This window comes from Xenopus tropicalis, chromosome 3, assembly GCF_000004195.4.
Source record: "Xenopus tropicalis strain Nigerian chromosome 3, UCB_Xtro_10.0, whole genome shotgun sequence".
Taxonomy (NCBI): domain Eukaryota; kingdom Metazoa; phylum Chordata; class Amphibia; order Anura; family Pipidae; genus Xenopus; species Xenopus tropicalis.
The window spans coordinates 101,342,171-101,362,933 of record NC_030679.2 but is presented as its reverse complement, the minus strand read 5'-3'; the positions used below and the strand labels follow the sequence as shown (position 1 = coordinate 101,362,933).

Here is a 20,763-nt window from a genome sequence, read left to right as displayed (position 1 = left end):
TAGAGCTAAGAGTCAAAGAGACAAGAGGAGGAGGTCCCTGTTAGTGATGAGCGAACTTGTCCCTTTTGCTTCGCCAAAAAATTCACAAAACTGTTGAAAAATTTGTGAAACAGTGAAAATTTAACGAAATGCAGGTACTATATAACTTTTCTGATGCGCAACATTTTTGACATGACCGTGACTTTTTTTTACACAATTGCAACTTTTTTCTTACTCTACAAATTTTTTCACTGCAAATTTTTGTGACATTTTCGCAAAAAAAAAATTGCCAATGACAAAATGGGAAATTCGCAGTGAATCCATGCCTGCTAAAAAAAAATTCACTCATCACTAGTCCTGTGCCATAGGGCTTACAAATAGGAGGGCACAAATAGGAGGATACTAAGTGCTGCAGGTTACAGTGGGTGACACTGCAATATAAATGCCATTACCCAGTTCAGCTGTTATCTTAGTATTAAAATATGGTAAAGATAATGCTGTCCTTTAGGCCTTTCTAGATAATAGATCCCATGCCTGTAGGTCACTATTTTTGAACCTAAAATGCTGCACATTGGTATTAAATAATTAACAAAAAATAGAAAACAAAACAAAAATAATTAAAAAAAATAAATACAAAATGTAAAACTTTCCCAGCACAAACTTTATCTAGGTATCATACCAATCCCAAGTAACAGTAGAGGTTTAAATTAATGTTTTTGGTTTTCCACTTGGTTGCCGGGCAAACAGCAGTAATAAAAATTATTCCGGAAATGCAACATTAGTAGCAATAGCAAATTAACTGTATGGATATTTGTATGTGTATTTGATCTTGTTACTTACACTGCTTCACATAAGGACAGGTGCAGTAGAATATTGCCTGGTAGGCAAGTAATTATGATTTATTTCTGAGATTTAGATTAAAAAATAAATAATATTCATACAAACTGCAAAAGGTAAGTAATTAAAAGGTTCTTACCTTGTGGAGATCCATCAGTCTGGGGCACCAGAATATCAGGAATATGCCAGAAACTGATCCTTCCAGATATGTCACCAGAATAAAGTATTTTTAAAAATGGTTCCTTCCTTTCATTCATGAAGCCCATAGCACATACATTCTGTTCATATAAAAGTAATTTTCTACTTTAAGCTGAAATAAAACATCTCATTTCAAAAAACTAACTGTATAAATAAAAATTGGAGATTGTGTAATGTAAACCACTTTGCACTGTGATCTTCTCTATTATTCTAAATAGTAAAAGGCTGCATAGCTTTCCCTACTTCATTTCCATTCCCTGCTTTGATCAGGACATGGGTTCTGGAACATTCTCAACAATAAGGTCATCCAAGCAGAGAGTGAAAGTAAAGCATACCAAGATGTCAGTTAAAATATTTGCCTAAATACAGTGGCACAATGTTTTCTCAGTTCTCAATGATGTGGTTTGGGAGTGGGACAAAACAGTGGTTTAAAAATAAACAGCGAGAAAGCCTTCATCTCTGATACTTTTGAGCATACCTGTTTGCAAGTTGTGTTTATTTGAAATTTATTCATTTTTATTAACTTTATTATTTTAAAAAAGTTTCAGTACACAACTTCCTGTGTTCATTATTACTGCCAGAAGAAGGGTTTCAGGAAAGGGAATTCTGATGAATGTAGTTAAAAGAAATACATGTTAATATCTTTTGAAATCTGTTAAGTATAATTATTTGTCATTATAATTATGATCACTTTCATTGTCAGCTGCCATGGCTGCTCTTAAAACAGCAGGCTTCCAATTTTATACAGTGGTGTGAAAAACTATTTGCCCCCTTCCTGATTTCTTATTCTTTTGCATGTTTGTCACACTTAAATGTTTCTGCTCATCAAAAACCGTTAACTATTAGTCAAAGATAACATAATTGAACACAAAATGCAGTTTTAAAATGAAGGTTTACGTTATTAAGGGAGAAAAAAAACTCCAAATCTACATGGCCCTGTGTGAAAAAGTTATTGCCCCCTTGTTAAAAAATAACTTAACTGTGGTTTATCAATTTCAATTTTCAATTTCAATATCAATTTCTGTAGTCACCCCCAGGCCTGATTACTGCCACACCTGTTTCAATCAAGAAATCACTTAAATAGGAGCTACCTGACACAGAGAAGTAGACCAAAAGCACCTCAAAAGCTAGACATCATGCCAAGATCCAAAGAAATTCAGGAACAAATGAGAACAAAAGTAATTGAGATCTATCAGTCTGGTAAAGGTTATAAAGCCATTTCTAAAGCTTTGGGACTCCAGCGAACCACAGTGAGAGCCATTATCCACAAATGGCAAAAACATGGAACAGTGGTGAACCTTCCCAGGAGTGGCCGGCCAACCAAAATTACCCCAAGAGCGCAGAGACAACTCATCCGAGAGGCCACAAAAGACCCCAGGACAACATCTAAAGAACTGCAGGCCTCACTTGCCTCAATTAAGGTCAGTGTTCACGACTCCACCATAAGAAAGAGACTGGGCAAAAACGGCCTGCATGGCAGATTTCCAAGGCGCAAACCACTTTTAAGCAAAAAGAACATTATGGCTCGTCTCAATTTTGCTAAAAAACATCTCAATGATTGCCAAGACTTTTGGGAAAATACCTTGTGGACCGACGAGACAAAAGTTTAACTTTTTGGAAGGTGCGTGTCCAGTTACATCTGGCGTAAAAGTAACACAGCATTTCAGAAAAAGAACATCATACCAACAGTAAAATATGGTGGTGGTAGTGTAATGGTCTGGGGTTGTTTTGCGGCTTCAGGACCTGGAAGGCTTGCTGTGATAGATGGAACCATGAATTCTACTGTCTACCAAAAAATCCTGAAGGAGAATGTCCGGCCATCTGTTCGTCAACTCAAGCTGAAGCGATCTTGGGTGCTGCAGCAGGACAATGACCCAAAACACACCAGCAAATCCACCTCTGAATGGCTGAAGAAAAACAAAATGAAGACTTTGGAGTGGCCTAGTCAAAGTCCTGACCTGAATCCTATTGAGATGTTGTGACATGACCTTAAAAAGGCGGTTCATGCTAGAAAACCCTCAAATAAAGCTGAATTACAACAATTCTGCAAAGATGAGTGGGCCAAAATTCCTCCAGAGCGCTGTAAAAGACTCGTTGCAAGTTATCGCAAACGCTTGATTGCAGTTATTACTGCTAAGGGTGGCCCAACCAGTTATTAGGTTCAGGGGGCAATTACTTTTTCACACAGGGCCATGTAGGTTTGGATTTTTTTTCTCCCTAAATAATAAAAACCCTAATTTAAAAACTGCATTTTGTGTTTACTTGTGTTATCTTTGACTAATAGTTACATGTGTTTGATGATCAGAAACATTTTGTGTGACAAACATGCAAAAGAATAAGAAATCAGGAAATAGTTTTTCACACCACTGTATATACCTACTTGTCAATAGTTATGAGCGAATTTTTTCGCCAGGCATAGATTAGCAGCGAATTTCCCCATTCTGCCATTGGCAAATTTTTAAAAATTTGGCTCCCGTCCAAAAAAAGTTGCGGTTGCATCAAAAATATTTACTTTTTACAATATATACATTACATATTATCCTTTCACAATATATACATTACATATAAAATATGGATGCTAAATGATGCAAAATACTAGCAACTCATCCCTTTTATTTTTATTGTTTATACCTCATAAATAAAAGGAAGTTAAGAACCCTCTGCACACAACCAGTGATCTTGATTTAGACTTGACAGCCCTAATTTAAGAACTCTAAAAGTAATGTGATTACTGGAAAGTGAATGGGTTTTAAATAGATCACAGAATGCAACCAGGGCATATATGGGCATTGCCTAAAATATTTAAATCCTTGGTTTGCAGTTGTTGAAAAGTATAGGTGGCCATTCACGGGCCTATAAAAGCTGCTGATGAACTGAGTCAACAACTTATTGGCCCATGTTTGGGCCCCTCAGATAGGCCTACCTAACCAATATCTAGGCAGATGTTGATCTAGCAGGTTTAAAAATGACATTAGAACAAGACACACTGTATCCCGTCAATGTGATCCAATCGTTCAGCACCAGCACCAAAAGATCTGATCAGTCTGATATTGCCTACCACAAGGTGGGCATATCAGGGAAAGATCCGCTTGTTTGGCGACCACACCAAATGAGCATATCTGTCAATGTATGTCCAGCTTAGGCCTTTGATAGATTTTAGAAAAGCCTTTCATGGTTCATTGTTCCAACTTAAGGGCAAATATTGGGGGGAGTCAGGGGGTAAGAGTAAATTACACCTGTACAGAATGCTACCTTATCTATTATTACAGGAAAACTATTACATCTATGAGCTGTATCTATGATAGGTAATCAATTCCAATATGTGTCATGCCTGCTTCTGCAGCATGCATCTGTAGTGATCATTAATAAGCCTTTCAAAGCCTAATACTAGGCAATATTAAAGAGAGGAGAGAGCATCCTTACATGCCACTTTAATAGAACCCAGTCCTAATAATCCCATTAAATGGGGATGATTTGGGAGACTTTGTAATTTATATTTTTATATTTTTCAAGAACTAATAAATTCTATTAACTGTACGTGTTTAAGCTGTGCCCTGAATGAACTCATATCTCACAAACTGTTTAGGAATTTTAATGGAAGATATAAATTAAAAAAAAAAATCTTGTTATATGCGTTGAACTCACTCAAAGTGAGTGAAGGCGGCCATACATGGGCTGATCTCCCATGCACATGGGATGAATGCACAGAGAGTATAAGAGGAACCACACAAGGTATGACCACCTGTCTACTGTTATGACCATTTGTACAGACTCCAATTTTTTTGACATAAAGAAACATTTGAAAGTATGAAAGTTTGCACAATCTGAAACTAAAGTTAAGTTGATTGTAAATTTGGTTATGTGATTTGTTAAGGTAAGTGAACATTTTACTTTAATTCCATATGTCTATTTGGTAAATATTATGTGATAACTGGACAAAAACATCTATCTATGATAATGTATTTGCATTGCATGAGAATCCAATAAATACTTGTATAATACCTTTTTCTCAACACTTGTAGAGCAAAGTAACTGAGGAGTAATGGTTTCTTTAAGTATTCCACCTTCAGTTGGGCATACACTTTTGGAAAGACCGCTGTAGAAAAGAGAAAAAAGGTTAATTTTAACTTTAAAGTTATATTGAAAAAAGCAAGGCTGTCAAGTCAGGTTTACATTTTTTGCAGCAAAGAAAAATTGTTGGGATGGTAATTAATTACTTTTGTGTTCTTAGAAATCACAAGACCATCTGCCCAATCAAGTTCTACATGGTTAATCTTATTTCTCCATCTCCTGCTGCTTCACATAAAGGCTGAAGAGTGCCAAACTCCAGCCAAATGTTCTAATGTCAAAGGGGTTTTGTTAAGGGTTTTGATCAAGTGTGACAAGCAGGGATTTTTTACAATAAACTTACAAACAGCTTACTTTGTACCTGAACATCTCATATGCCACTTTCATTGAGCCCACCTGTTCAACAGCTGGTAGATATAACTGTGACCATCCACTGTCCAGATGATAAGTCTGTTACGAGCAAGAAACTCCCCTCCAGCAAATGATTGGTTACCCTTGTGAATTTCAGTGCAAAGCAAGGAGAAATCACAATAGTCAAAAACCTAAGACAGGAGGAAAACAAACAACAGCAATGATCATAATAGGTAAAGATTACATAATGCAAATTTAGTTTTGGGAATGAGAGGTGAATACTTTACCAGCTCAAAATAATTGTTAGCTCTATAATTTTTACACAGTTTGGATTAGTTTGCATTTTATGAAGAAGAAGATTTAGTTTAGGGAGATAATGCTTTATTTTTCTAATTATTGTAGCAGATCTGGAACTGAAGTTTTTAATCATAATACATTTGCCTGTAATTGCAAAGAAAATGGGATTTACATTTTGAAATGCTTATTTATTAATTACTTCACAAATTATTATGATTTCAGATCAGCTATAGGAGAATAATACAATAAGCACAGTGTTTCAATAATCTTATAAATGCAGTAACCATCATATTTGTTTAGTTTTTTAATACATTTGTACAGAATTTATATATATATATATATATATATATATATATCAAACTCAACAGTATATATATATATATATATATATATATATATATATATATAAAGAATAAGTTCATTCACATAAGAATAATATGTTTCCAAGTGTGTTGATAATCTAATAATGGCAGGTATTTAATTATTAGATTGTTAATATCTTTTATCTTAATTTATGTATGAATGTTCTCATAAAGTATGCTATCATGAAAGAAATACATTTCTAACACTTACATTAAAATGTTTTAGGAAGTTTTTAAAAGTATCCTGCCATTTGCTGCTATAACACAAATATTGAGCATATTAAGTTTGTTAATTGCATATCATTTACTTTAATTAACTCTTATCTCCTTCTACTCAATTTTATCATGGTCTCTCAATGCTACAGTACAATGATTTAAAGGTATTGTATAGCTCCAACATTTCTCTGTTAATATATGCTGGGCAGTTTTTAAATGTACAGTGTCTAGGTTTTTATAACTAAATATTGTCAAACTACTGTAGAATTTCCATCCCAATAACTCTTCAGGGATTCAACGTGTTGAGGTAATATTAAAAAAAAAAAAAGGAGTTAGACAAAGGGGTCATGGACGCTATTATAAAGATACCTAGGGGCACATTTACTAATCCACGAACGTCCGAAAAGCGTCCGAATGCGTTTTTTCGCAATCATCGGTATTTTGCGACTTTTTCACGAATTGTCGCAAATTTTTCGAGCGCTCAATACGAAAAAGTCGCGACAATTCGCCAAAGCTGTAATGGCTATGAAAAAGTCGCGACAATTCACAAAAGTCATAATAGCTATGAAAAAGTTGCGACAATTCACGAAAGTCATAATGGCTATGAAAAAGTCGCAACAATTCACGAAAGTCATAATGGCTATGAAAAAGTCGCAACAATTCACGAAAGTCATAATAGCAATGAAAAAGTCATGACAATTCACGAAAGTCGTAACGGTTATGAAAAAGTCGCGACAATTTACGAAAAAGTCGTAACGGCAATGAAAAAATCGCAAAAAATACGAAAAAGTCCCAAAATGTTCGTTTTCCAATCCGAATTTTTCTCATTCGGATTCGTGGATTAGTAAATCAGCCCCCTAGTCATACAGCATTTGTGAGAGAATGGAGGCAGACTTAAACACTTGATTATACTCTTTATGCACCGAAAAACACAACTATATTTTATAAAAATTTCAAGCAATATTGTTCCAAGCCACTATACTTTACTACACAGTATACAATATTTCTAAGGCAGAAATTTAAACTTTTTTTGTTGATGATCAATTAGTTTGCCATCAGAAGATGCTACTGCTCAGTTATACTGTATGTATATACAGAATCCCGGTATTTATTTATTTATTTATTAATTTATTTATTAAAAATAATGGATTATTATGCCTGAAAAAAATATTGTTATAAAAAACATTTTTGTAAAGATAAAGCTCAGAGGTCAGGCCACACATGGAATACAATATATATATATATATATATATATATATATATATATATATATATATATATATATATATATATATATATATAGAAAATAATCCTCTGTGGCCAGCACACCCTTCAATGTTTTATCAAAAATTTATTGAAAATATATTGTTAAAACCGACGTTTCGGTCCTCATTAGGACCTTTCTCAAAGATAAAAAACAATAGTGCATCACATCACATCTAAATACCATTATACTCTAGCATGTGAAAATAAGTGCCCAATCCCCATTATATTATTAATTATTATTATTATTATTATAATATATATATATATATATATATATATATATATTAAAAAAAAATCCTGAAAAAAATATATATAAATAAAAAAATATATATATTAAAAATATATATAAATGTAATTAGGGAAACCAGTCATCTGAATGTCTCACAATGTTCTGTAGGAGTCAAGGATAGACATGGAATAGTATAGAAGTAAATACAATACCCTCCAAGAACTGGAGCAAATCACCAGCAAAAGACGTTCTGTAAAAGTGCAAAAACGAACAGCACAGCAGTTTGGAAGCTCCAAGAACTTGGATTCTAATTCATAAACATTTTGTTTTTCCTGTAGGAAATATTTTAATAAAATATAGTGAAATACCTGAATTTTTTTTTCAGCTGTATTAAAAAAAAACTTCAGTCACACACAAAATGAGCTACAACAGGAACAAAAATAAATCCAGCTATATATCTGTCATTTGTGGTCTTAATCTGTTACTGGCGTCAATGGAAGTCTTTTAGAGATAATAAGACCACAATCTGTACTATGCTAGTTTAATGAATAACCTTCTTTTTGTTAGCTATTTATCTGCTATCTGTTGAATTAATATCTTTAACATTTAATCTTAATGATTAAAGACAAACAAGTAGGTTTTGGTCAGCATGCCATATAATAAAACTATCTTGAAAAATAAATATGTCATCATTTATATGTTTACATTTTCATTGTAACTTCAACAATGATTTATTATAAAAGGTATAATAAAAGATAATACAAAACCACATTTTTTAATTGAATTATTGGTGTAATTCTGAGTAATAATAAAAAGCACAATTAAGTAATTTCTTTCACTAAGAAATCCTTTTTTTTTTTAATCGTTTTCAAATCTATATCCTACTTTGAGCCAATTCACATGAACAACTGACCTGTATGCTGTTGACTGAGGATGATAAATCCCATACTTGTAGATCACCAGCCACTGATATTGCAACCAGTGAGTCCTCTGAAATAGTAAAACAAAAAATTGAAATCAAACTCTGGATTCTTGTATAATAGAAAGCACAATTTATCATACTTATGTACATTATACAGGTTGAAGAAAATATATTGAACAAGTCTTGTGGCCTCTACTTGGTACAGAAATTCCCAAAACAGAATTATAGGCATGGGACCTATGCTCAGGACCTATCTATGGAAGAGGACTTTCCTGTAATTTGGAGCATTCTGGACAATGGGTTTCCAGATAATGGATCCTATATCTGTACTTATACAGAGCATATGTTCCCAGAATAGGTTCATAATGTATTTACTTATTTGTCATATTGCTCATATTTTTATGGCAGAAATTTGGTAAAAATTTAAAGTTAAAACTTTTCACACAATGAAAACATCATGCCCTGAATTCACCAAGTGCCATTTTGCAGGGTGTACTTTTAAATTAAAGTTTACAGCGGTGATTCTGAATAATATAACACAAACATGGACCTGAATGCTATGCAGAGCAATATACACTGTACTAATGATACCAAGTTATATAAAATATTTTTTAATAATTTACTTAGAGATTGAAATTCAATGCAGACTTTTTCATATTATAGCATTATGCTACTTAAAATGTTGATATGCATGTCTTACAGTTGTACTTCCTGTTTGATAAACACACACACAAACTGCAATGGAAAATAAGGTTTCATGATATATATTAAATATTTGTTCATAACCCCTTTTGTATTTGTATTAGATTTTATTAACTATCATTTAGAATCACATTATTAGTCATGAATGTACTGAGAATGTGTTTATAACAGACAACAGTTACTATCCGCATTTACTTTTTCAGAACATTTGATTCTTTAGTAGTGATGAGGGAGTCTGTCTTGTTTTCACTTCAGCAAAAAATTTGTGAATCTTTGAAAAGATTGGCACAATGGCTAAAATGACGCACAGATTTTTTTCCCTCTTATTTGACGCATTCAACAATTTTTTGTCACACAACAAATCTTTCCATGCACATTTTTCGCGCCCATTTCGCAAAACAATCAGCCAATGGAAAGTGGAAATTCACTGAAAATCCATGCCTGCCGAAAAATTTCACTCCTCACTATTTTTTATGATTTTCTGTGAAGTTTTGAAAATGCCCAGGTCAAAGTTTTGAACAGATGTTAATTTTTAATGTATTTCAAAGCCCTCTGGTTATTGACTGGAATGAAAGAGGTGAGTGAAGCGAAAGAAGCCTGGGTGGAATTGTTTGGTGGAGCCATAAAGTAGTAGTAGTCTGTTTCAAGCTAATTACAGGTTCCTCCTCAAATCCACATACTGCATCTGATTAAGCAAACAAATAGGTTTGCATATATATATATATGAAATCATTCTAAAGTCTTTGCAAGTCTAATGGGAATAATATATGAAGCAATTTTAGACAATTTAAAGATTTAATTTTTCTTTTGTATCCATATGTCCATAATAGGCTTGTCCATTTTCAGGGAAGATTTAAGTGCATTTCAAATAAAGTGCTCATTAGTATTCACCAAAGCAGTTTTATGTTTTAGGAGCAAGGTCCCAGTTTGTAGCTAGGGGAAGTAAATGCCATTGTATAGAGATGTCAACACTCCAGATCAAAGTGAAAAAAAAGTGATTTTATTTAGCCGACAACAAACTCAAAGGGGCTGATTTACTAATCCACGAATTCGAATCCGAATGGGAAAAATTCAGATTGGAAACAAACATTTTGCGACTTTTTCGTATTTTTTGCGGTTTTTTCGTTGCTGTTACAACTTTATCGTAAATTGTTGTGACTTTTTCGTAGCCATTACGACTTGCGCGAAAAGTCGCAACTTTTTCGTAGCCGTTACGATTTGCTCGTACATTGTCGCAACTTTTTCGTATTGAGCGCTCGTAAATGGCTGGCTAAACTTTCAGACTTTGCATGATTTTGGAAGCCTCCCATAGGACTCAATGGCACTCTGCAGCTCCAACCTGGCCCAAGGAAAGTCTCCCATAGGGCTCAATGGCACTCTGCAGCTCCAACCTGGCCCAAGGAAAGTCTCCCATAGGGCTCAATGGCACTCTGCAGCTCCAACCTGGCCCAAGGAAAGTCTCCCATAGGACTCAATGGCACTCTGCAGCTCCAACCTGGCCCAAGAAAAGTCACTATACTGAAGCTTGAATGAATCCGAAACTTTTGTACTCGGCGCGAAGGCTACGAAAATGTTGCGACAATTTGCGAAATAAATCGCAATCGCAAAAAATACCGATAATTACGAAAAAAACGCATTCGGACGCCTTCGGACCATTCGTGGATTAGTAAATCAGCCCCAAAGTGTGCCATTCCAATATTGAGCAATAAAAAGGTTGTTGTAGGTCATATAGGGGGCGGGTTGAATTTGAGTTTTTACAGCAATTTAAGTATATTTGCACTAAAACTCACAAACTCAAATTAGAGTTTCCAAAATTTAAATGTCCGAGATTAAATAAGCACAAAAACTTAAATGTAAATATTTGGCATCTAAAAGCTGGAATGTTCATGAAGCAGTCAATGGGAGTGTCCTAGGCAAATTAAAAGCAATTTGTTTCAAATTTGTTTCAAGAGCTTTAAAATTTTGTTTTGTAAAATTATTAGAATGAAATGCATGAAATTTTTCTTTAAATTTTTTCACAATCGAGTTTTCAAGATTTAATGCTTTTAATAAATAAGCACACTGTCAGTTTTGGTAAGTTTTTTTTAAAGATTCAATTTCTGATAAATATGCCCCTTAGTGTTTTAGTGAGAAAAATGAACAAGGCATTGTAACTAAACTTCCCTACACTGCTTTATTATATGTATACAACTACTTGCTTTACTTGGTTTACACTATATATAAATAGAGACAACCACAAATGATCATCAAGCAATCAAGAGTTCGATATGGCAGAATTAATCCAATCAAAATTTTGTGCCCAGCTTTAATTTGGTAAGCTCATTAAGAAACGATAATATTGATAAGGTAATGATTGAACCTAAAAGGCATTATATATATTATATACTCACCTTGTGAATAAAGTCAAACTAATTTGAGCAAAAACTGAAGTGCTATAGGCTGGCAAAACCTAGTGAAAATCGTTCTCTCTTTTGTACCTTGAATTCTTGTAGAGTGAACAATGCACATGCAACTAATCCAGTCTGAAGCCTGGGTCTGAAATGTATTTAAAACTTGCAAGGTCTTTGCGTCAACAATAAGGACATCCTGATAATGACCACAGCAGAGTAGCCATCCTTCCCCTGTCATTCGGAATGAGCAATGGTAGTACTACAGCAGAAGGTAAATAGGAAAATAAAAGTTATTTCATACATTACATATATCTTACAAATACTTTATAAGCAGTGGTCAAGTCAGTTTTATTGTCATAGTACATAGGAACTGGATCGTGGAGTGGATATTTTACAAGAATTTTTAGCAACTACTATGGTATCATTTAAATCTCAAATTCTTTATTAAGGATGTGTGAATGGCCTGCAGTCATTGAGGCAGGTTATCATGTTTTTTTGGGTATTTATATAATTGTGGACTTTTTATAGCAGTGTGGCACTGTTGCCTTTTTGCACTGTTGGAGTTGTTGTAGAGGTATCGTCTGGTCCTGCTGCCTTTCTATGATTTGCTTTTAGGAAGGCTTTGTGAACTTTGTCTTTAAAGTAGAAAGAAAGGTAAAAACTAAGTTAGCTTTTTCAGAAAGGTCTATGTAAATACAGCCATAAGCACTTACAGAAAGGCTGCACTGACTTCTCTCTGCTCCCTCCCCTCTCATGCTCCCCCCCTCAATAATGCTTAGAACTTACTCCCCCCCTTAGGAATGTGGATCTGAGCCAATCAGCATGAAGCTGACTTGTAGTCTTACAAACTGAGCATGTACACTTGGTCTGGGTCTAGGTGCAGAAGTGAGGCATTATGGGAACTTTCTTTACACAGGTCAGCGTTTTTTCTGCCTGTTTGGCTTCTGATCATCTGAACAGATGAAATATGGGGAGACCTAAGGACACTATTGAGACAACTGAAGGTATGCCTGCAGCTTGAGATTAACTCTTTATTAGCCTTTGGTTCTGTCACAGTTGTCAGTTTGAAACTTGAAATAGTACAGGTTTAATTCCACTGGTAGTGAAGGGTCCTTATTGTTGTAGAGTACTTACTTTTTGGTTTGTGTCTAATTGGTATGTCAAGGTTTCCTTTATTCCCTCTTAGTTGTTCACTAACTTTGTTTGAGCAGTCTTTCTTTGCCTACTTTATGGATTTTATTATCCCCATATAGGAATGCTTGATGCTGTTTCCTTAATTTTAATTTGTTATTCTTGCTGATTTACAGCTTGTGGCTCAAGTTTAATTTGACAGATTTTACAGGGATACAGATAGATGAACACCAGTTTATATAACTACCAACAGTGGCTGTGTACTCATGAATGTTACCAGATGCTTTCTTAAATATACCATGCTTTTTGGCATAATGGATAATAAGTGAAAAGTGAAAGATAATGCCAGCCTTAACCTATACTAGTCTTATTTGTTACTTGTTTGTTTCAGATGCTTAATAATACAGACATTTAAAAGGATATAACTATAAGTAGTCAGAGCAGAATTTTCAAAAGGCCCATTAATGGGAATCTGATGTAGAATTATCCAATACCATCAAAATTAGAACAGCTGAATAGCAGATAAAGATATATCTGTGTATCATAGGAAGGGACTGATATTTATCAGTTTTTCTATTTCTATCAGCTCATCTATGCTAAATCGTAAAAAAATATGTATTTTAAAACAATAAATATATAATAAATATAATTATATGCATTTTTTAACACGGTAGGGGTAGATGGATGGACAGAAAGACTGACGGACAGATAATTAAACTATCTACTCTAAATGATTTTGTTAACCAAGATCAAAGGTTCCTGAGTCAAACAGCAGATCCTACAGGAATTGTAGTTAACCATTCCCAAAGGACAGTATTTAAACTACTATAATAACTAAGGCATAAAGCTTCAGGATACCTTTTAACACAGTACAATGATGCCACAAGTGCATGATACTTACACAGATTGCCGTATGCTTGTATGGAAGTTTTGCATTTTCAATGCACTGGCTGTTGGCAACATTCCAAACACACATCTCCCTATAAAATATAACCTATTATTATTTCTTGTCATTTCTACTCAATTGGTTGGGACACTTTTGTGACACTATTTTTAAGTCCTGCATTTAAGTGAAGAATGATCATTTATATAGCTTTTTTGTTACAAGCTGCCAGTGGAGAAAATGTTGTGGTCATTAACAAGGGATGGCATACAGAGCATCTTTCCTTTTGTTTAGGTAATTACACCCTGCTGCCTAGCATCAAAGCTAACTTTAAGGCCATGCCTGGTCTAAAACAAATTGTAGGGACACTGCCATTACAGCTCATCAATGTGTCACCAGAACTATCATTCTTCAGAACTGCACACTGCTGAAAATGGGTCATTTCACAGAACCTCAAGTAAACATTTTGAAAAGCCACAATGTATCTTTAGCTGCACGGATATTCGTTTGTTTTAATGGCACCATTACAGTACTGAGATTAAACAGTGCCACCAAGAGGATAATCTAGTATTTCATGTCTATTTTAACAGTATATTTTCTGTAAATCTTCGAACATGTTATCAGTTTTTTTCTACATACTTGAATACAGGTAAAGTGCAAGGTTTGTGCCAAATGAATCAGGATAACCAGGGACAAAAAAGTAAATCATTCTTACCGATTACGGATTAGTGAATCACCATTGCTAATGTTAAAATATATGAAAAAACAATGTATAGTGGTTACAATATAATGTTCAGGTATATTCATAAATAATCATAATTTTTATCCAACAGAGGTCTGCCAAGATCTTATTTTTGCCATAAAACCTACATTTTAGAGCAAAACTTGTGATTCTAATACATGTTCCACGATAATATATATCATTATTTTGCAGTACACTATTCTGCTCTAGCTGAGAAGCCCAGGCCCAGAGTTGAATAGTGTTGTAAGTATTCTATGACTATATAAAGAATATGACTGTATAGGCAAGTGTTTGCCCTTTGTAGATATACCTAAAAATTACTTCTGACCAATTTCAATCCAAACCAGTCATAAAAAACCTAAATACACGCTGTATGACTTAAATCGAGAGAACAGAATAATTTCTCATGGGCAGCAGAAAGTGAGACTAATGTTTGTGCAGGCTGCAACTTAGGCTAAAGTATTAACATGATTCTGACCTGATACAGCCCAGTCCAACTAATTTTGATGAGATGCAGCATAAGGTTTGTAGTAAAGCAAGAATAGAACAAAGCACATACTATAGCAGTATTATAAATTGCTGCAACAGTATATATTTATGTGTATATTAGGTTTTAAATATATATATATATATTTATATATGTATATACTGTATATATATATATATATATATGGTATACTGTAGTGTACAGAAACTCCTAATACCAGAAATAAGAAGTAAAGCCCAATTTTGTCAATATTGAATAGGGCAGTTTCCCAGCTATATTGGATACTTTTATAAAATCAATTACCACCACCCCCCCCCCCCCCCCCCACACAACATTCATTCAAAAAATATTCTTCCTTGTACTTTTGTTTTGGTTTTGTTTTAATAGCAGCCTATCAAAAGAGGAAGAATAATTGGCAAAATTGGACATTAAACTAAAGCATTAGACTAAAGCATCCACCAACTCCTGGACAGTCTGATATGCAACGTGGCGTTGGTGGATGGAGCGAGACATGATGCCCCAGATGTGCTCAATTGGATTCAGGTCTTGGGAACGGGCGGGCAAGTCCATAGCATCAATGCCTTCATCTTGCAGGAACTGCTGACACACTCCAGCCACATGAGGGCTAGCATTGTCTTGCATTAGGAGGAACCCAGGGCCAACCGCACCAGCATATGGTCTCACAAGGGGTCTGAGATTCTCATCTCGGTACCGAATGGCAGTCAGGCTACCTCTGGTGCACACATGGAGGGCTGTGCGGCCCCCCCAAAGAAATGCCACCCCACACCATTACTGACCCACTGCCAAACCGGTCATGCTGGAGGATGCAGGCAGCTGAATGTTCTCCACGGCGTCTCCACACTATGTCACATCTGTCACGTGCTCAGTGTGAACCTGCTTTCATCTGTAAAGAGCACAGGGCGCCAGTGGCGAATTGGCCAATCTTGGTTTTCTCTGGCAAATGTCAAACATCCTGCTGCTGGGTTGTTGCCCTCCTATCGCCTCCTCCATGTCTCCTGATGTACTGGCCTGTCTCCTGGTAGCGCCTCCATGCTCTGGACACTACGCTGACAGACACAGCAAACCTTCTTGCCACAGCTTGCATTAATGTGCCATCCTGGATGAGCTGCACTACCTGAGCCATTTGTGTGGATGCATGCCCAGGCGTTGTAGGGAGGTCACACAGGCACGTGGCCACACAGTAATGAGCCTCATTTTGACTTGTTTTTTTCCACTTTAATTTTGAGTGTGACTCCAAATCCAGACCTCCATGGGTTGATAAATTTGATTTCCATTGATAATTTTTGTGTGATTTTGTTGTCAGAACATTCAACTATGTAAAGAACGAAGTATTTAATAAGAATATTTAATTCATTCATTCAGATCTAAGATGTCTTATTTTTCTGTTCCCTCTATTTTTTTGAGCAGTGCATATATATATATATACATATATATATATATATATATATATATATATATATATAGATATATATATATAGATATATTAAAAAGCATTAAAAAGTAGCTTGTTGGGATTGTTAATTATCTCTCTTACCCATCTTCAGTCGCACTAACAATATATGGTTGCTTTTCAAAATCTCTTGCTTTGGCCAAGCATGTTACAGCTGTTGTATGGCCAAAAAGAATAGCTTTAGATGTAATCTGAGAAAAAAAATGTTGGTAAGAATTAGTATACAATCAAAATAGCTGATTCTGATAAAACCATACATTTTTCTTTCACTAATATTATCAATAGTATTATCATGAATAGGGCTTTTGTGACACAGTACCAGGTAGATCAATGTAGGTATTGTACTTAATTCTAAATAACTGATCCCAGATGTTGCCCTGTTGGGAAGTCAAGGTATATTTATATGATTTCATTAATATTATATAGACTTTCCCCAGTCCAGTTCTTCTTAGGTTTTACTATTATTGAGTGCCTTAAAGAGATACTGACACCTGACATTACATTAACTTTTAAATATCTTATAAAATTGTCAATGCATAAGTTTTATAATTTTGCCATAAAAGTATTACCTGAGGCTTCTACATAACCTATTTGATCCCCCATGTCCCTCTATGAGGGGGCTGCCATATTTGTGCAGCAGGAGTCCATTAGCATTGGAAGCTATAACTGACAGGCTGAGAAGGGACAGCCAGGTTGGGAAAACAGTCAGGTTTAGGAATTTCAAGTAACAATTATTTACAAAAGCAGCCTTATCAGGGAAAAATAATCAACATGACCTATAGATAACATTTTATGTACATTCATATTTTGAAAAGTAGTCTTTTTGTGTCTGTATCGCTTTAAGGTCCCGTGAAGCTAATGTGTATCTGGCTACCAAGGAGTTAGCGCAAGATTAAGAAATTAAAAATATACATGTCAACAAGCATTGACAGAAGTGGCAGAACAATAGACATATTTATTAGTTTTTATCAAAGCAACATATTAGTACATTCCTATAGTTAAAAATATTTCCCTTGCTCTAACTGCATAAGCCATAACAATAAAACGTACTTAATATCAGGAACACACAAACCTTCATATCCTCTGATAGATGCCAAAGACATATCTGTCCTTCTGAACTACCAGTTACAATAGTTTTCTGGTCTTCTGTTATCATTATGGTGGTAATACTGTGTTCTGGAGCCCTGTTTTCCCACAAGGCCACAGCCTGAATCGTGTGTTTCATTGTGAGTTCACTCTGAAATCAATAACATTAGTGTTACAAGGTGGGTAAATTAGCTAGAACAGTAAATACATTCTGAAAAATCTCCTCATCAAAAATATGAAACAAAAATAATTTAGGAACCACTTCAGGAGCTATTTCTTTCATGAGACAGGATGTCTGCTACTGATAAATTTAGAAGATCTGGGACTGCAGTTCACCTCTATGACTGATTGAATTGAGAATTTGTGAAATACATAAAACACAATTTATAGATGACATACATTTACCGAACAAGTGCCCTGCCCTAAGCCTTCAGCATAGGAGGGCAGATAAACCATATAGTAAAAGGTGGCAGGCAATTCAATTGATCACGCTAATCCAGGATTATAGAAACAAACTATATTTATTAAAAAAACAGGCATTAGCTCAGATGTACGCACTTCATGCTGTATCAAACAAATAATCATAGGCCATATCATTTCATCATAAGGGATCTGCTGCTGCCCTCATCTTCTCAAACTATGGGTTTCCAGTAGGAAAAAAGACACGGGGCAATAGATAGATAGATAGATAGATAGATAGATAGATAGATTTTTCAAGCAAAATCTCTTTTTGCCTCATTTGTGGGTCTTGCAAAAATAGAGGGTGTTTTTTTTAATGAGCCCCAAAATAGAGAGTGTTTTTTTAATGAGCCCCAAAATGTAATCAATAGAAATGAAATGTGTGGGTTTTTTTTGTAAGAGGCAAAGTGCTATAAACATCATCACACCAGAAATGCTGTATCACTCTGATTCAATCAATAGGCCAGCATGAATCTTACCCAATTCATCAATGTGGAAGCAAATTAGCATGCCCTTTGGTACATCTTGTGCAAACTTTGGCACATGCTACTTTGTAGGCACCTGGAATTCTGCACGTCTTTTGCACCTTGCACTGCACTTGCTTCATAAATGTGCATTCAAGCATTTAAAGGGGTTCTTTACCTTTAAATTAACCTTTAGAATGACATAGACATTGATATTCTGAGACAATTTGCAATTGTTTCTTCAGTTATTTACCTTTTTGTTCAGCAGCTCTCTAGTTTGGACTTTCAACAGCTATCGGTTGCTCTCTGTTGGTTGCTAGGGTATTGTTTACCTTAGCAACCAGGCAGTGGTTTGAATGAGAGACTGGAATATGAATAGGAGAGGGACTAAATAGAAAGAAATTGAAAAGAGTAACAGTAATAATAAAATGGTAGCAATAGTTATTTTTTATTGACAGGGTCAGTGACCCCATTTGAAAGCTGGAAAGATGTAGAAGAAAAGGCAAATAATTGAAAAACAATAAAAATAAATAATGAGTATGAATTGCAAAGCTGATAGGCATAGGACAGTCTACAACATACTAAAAGTCCACCCCTGTAAGCAACAGAATCCCTCCCATTTTCAAATGCTGTAAATTTGTTGACATTAGACAAATATTTCAGTTTTTTCTACTTGTCATACCAGTACTACAGGCTTGTCAACATCCCAATAATCATAGTCAGTATCAGTGTAAGTTGTGCAATACACAGACACTGAGGTATTCTAACACAATATACAGTATAACAGTGAGCAAATGTAATACAATTAGTAGAACCAGTGACCTGTGCCACTACCTTAAGTTATTATAACTACCTTCCGGGATGTTTTAAGTCTACTTTCTGCATGAGGATATATTCTTGTGTAGGGTTAGCAGTCATACTACTACAACTACAAGTCAAACAGCATACTTAGAGAAATTAAAGGCACATTGGAATTCAGTTAAACAACAAAACTCCAGCCCAGAAGTATTTAATGCAGAATAATATGAAAATATTTACCTTAAAGCATAGCACTATTGCAGGATATGTGATCTAAAGTATGCACTCTAATACAGGTTTGTTATTGGGTAACCACTATGCAAAAGAGGTTAAATTCCTAATACAACCTATTGCCAGGATTCATTAAATGTCACTATACATGTCTGTGGATTGATCACATAAAATCAACAGACATTTGGCTGTCTATATGTAATAATTCAACTGCAAATACACCATCATGCCCTCCAAGAAAGAAAGTAAAATGTGTACTTCTGCTTTTACGTTTGTGCAGACAAAAAAAATGTTAATATTCCTAAAATAACCTACTGTTCCTGATAATACCTATTTTGTTTTATTAGAGTACTTTTTGCCATAAAACATAACAACAGCCCCTTGATGAGCCCTGTGTTCTATCTTGTCAGTTCCAGCCACTATGACAAAACACGCTATATGACAAGGGAAAATATAAGATGCTGAAATCCAAAGAAAACAAAAGCACAATTTTGCTGTGGATGTTATCTTGCCATGGTACCAGCACAATTTATTGCAGAAGATGAGAGTGAACACTCTATCTTTCTGGAGCACCCTCTATGCCTACAAACTAGCGCTTGCTACAGCTATTCAATTTACTGTATTAATGGCTCTCTGCTCCCCTATCGTGTCTGGCTTTTAAGGACGATAACAAATGGCTTACTTACTGTACTAGTTGACTCTGATTTCCTAAATATATTCCTATCAACACTAATGCAGAAATCCATACAATTGTTCCACAGAATATTTGACCTACTATAAAACAGTAGTTTACTTCCTCTAAAAATAAAGTTTTATGGTTTCACTTCATAATTCCTGCCTTGAACTCCATCCATTCTTGTTGTGCTGAGTCAAATACAGTTATTCTCTGTATTATGTTTGCGTTTGCATTTACAGTTTTCCCAGATTAAATGTAATATCAATAAACTGCACAATAAAGTCTGTATTCATACATTTGTTTTGTTTTATTTCACTTCATTTGATGTTTTTAGTTACATTTTAAATTCAAATAGAAAAAGTTGCATTGAATATTTGTTTTATTTTTCATTTGGAGTTGGTATTAAGACTAATAATTTCAGCAATATTTGCTTAGAATTATAAGCAATGAAACATGGCTGTGAACCTGTTAACCCCGTCTTTCATCCTTCTGCAAAACAAAGATTGTGCAGGCAATAA

The 20,763-nt window shown here is 34.7% G+C and overlaps 1 protein-coding gene across 3 annotated transcripts in view; it reads right to left on the bottom strand.

The window, feature by feature from the left end:
- The window catches only part of wdr72 (WD repeat domain 72), a 121,886-nt gene that overhangs the window by 79,736 nt on the left and 21,387 nt on the right, over positions 1-20,763 (bottom strand). For 2 of the 3 annotated variants that reach the window (XM_012959598.3, XM_031899179.1), the window contains exons 2-10: positions 17,604-17,768; positions 16,616-16,722; positions 13,850-13,928; positions 11,905-12,076; positions 8,717-8,793; positions 8,016-8,135; positions 5,479-5,624; positions 5,017-5,110; positions 956-1,094 (exon numbers count right to left, since the gene is read on the bottom strand). In XM_012959598.3, coding sequence (XP_012815052.2) covers positions 956-1,094; positions 5,017-5,110; positions 5,479-5,624; positions 8,016-8,135; positions 8,717-8,793; positions 11,905-12,076; positions 13,850-13,928; positions 16,616-16,722; positions 17,604-17,756 — 1,087 coding nt within the window. In that variant the 5' untranslated portion in view covers positions 17,757-17,768. Of the gene's footprint in view, positions 1-955; positions 1,095-5,016; positions 5,111-5,478; positions 5,625-8,015; positions 8,136-8,716; positions 8,794-11,904; positions 12,077-13,849; positions 13,929-16,615; positions 16,723-17,603; positions 17,769-18,793; positions 18,917-20,763 lie in introns of those variants that run through there. The other variant, XM_018092424.2, reaches the window with a different exon arrangement.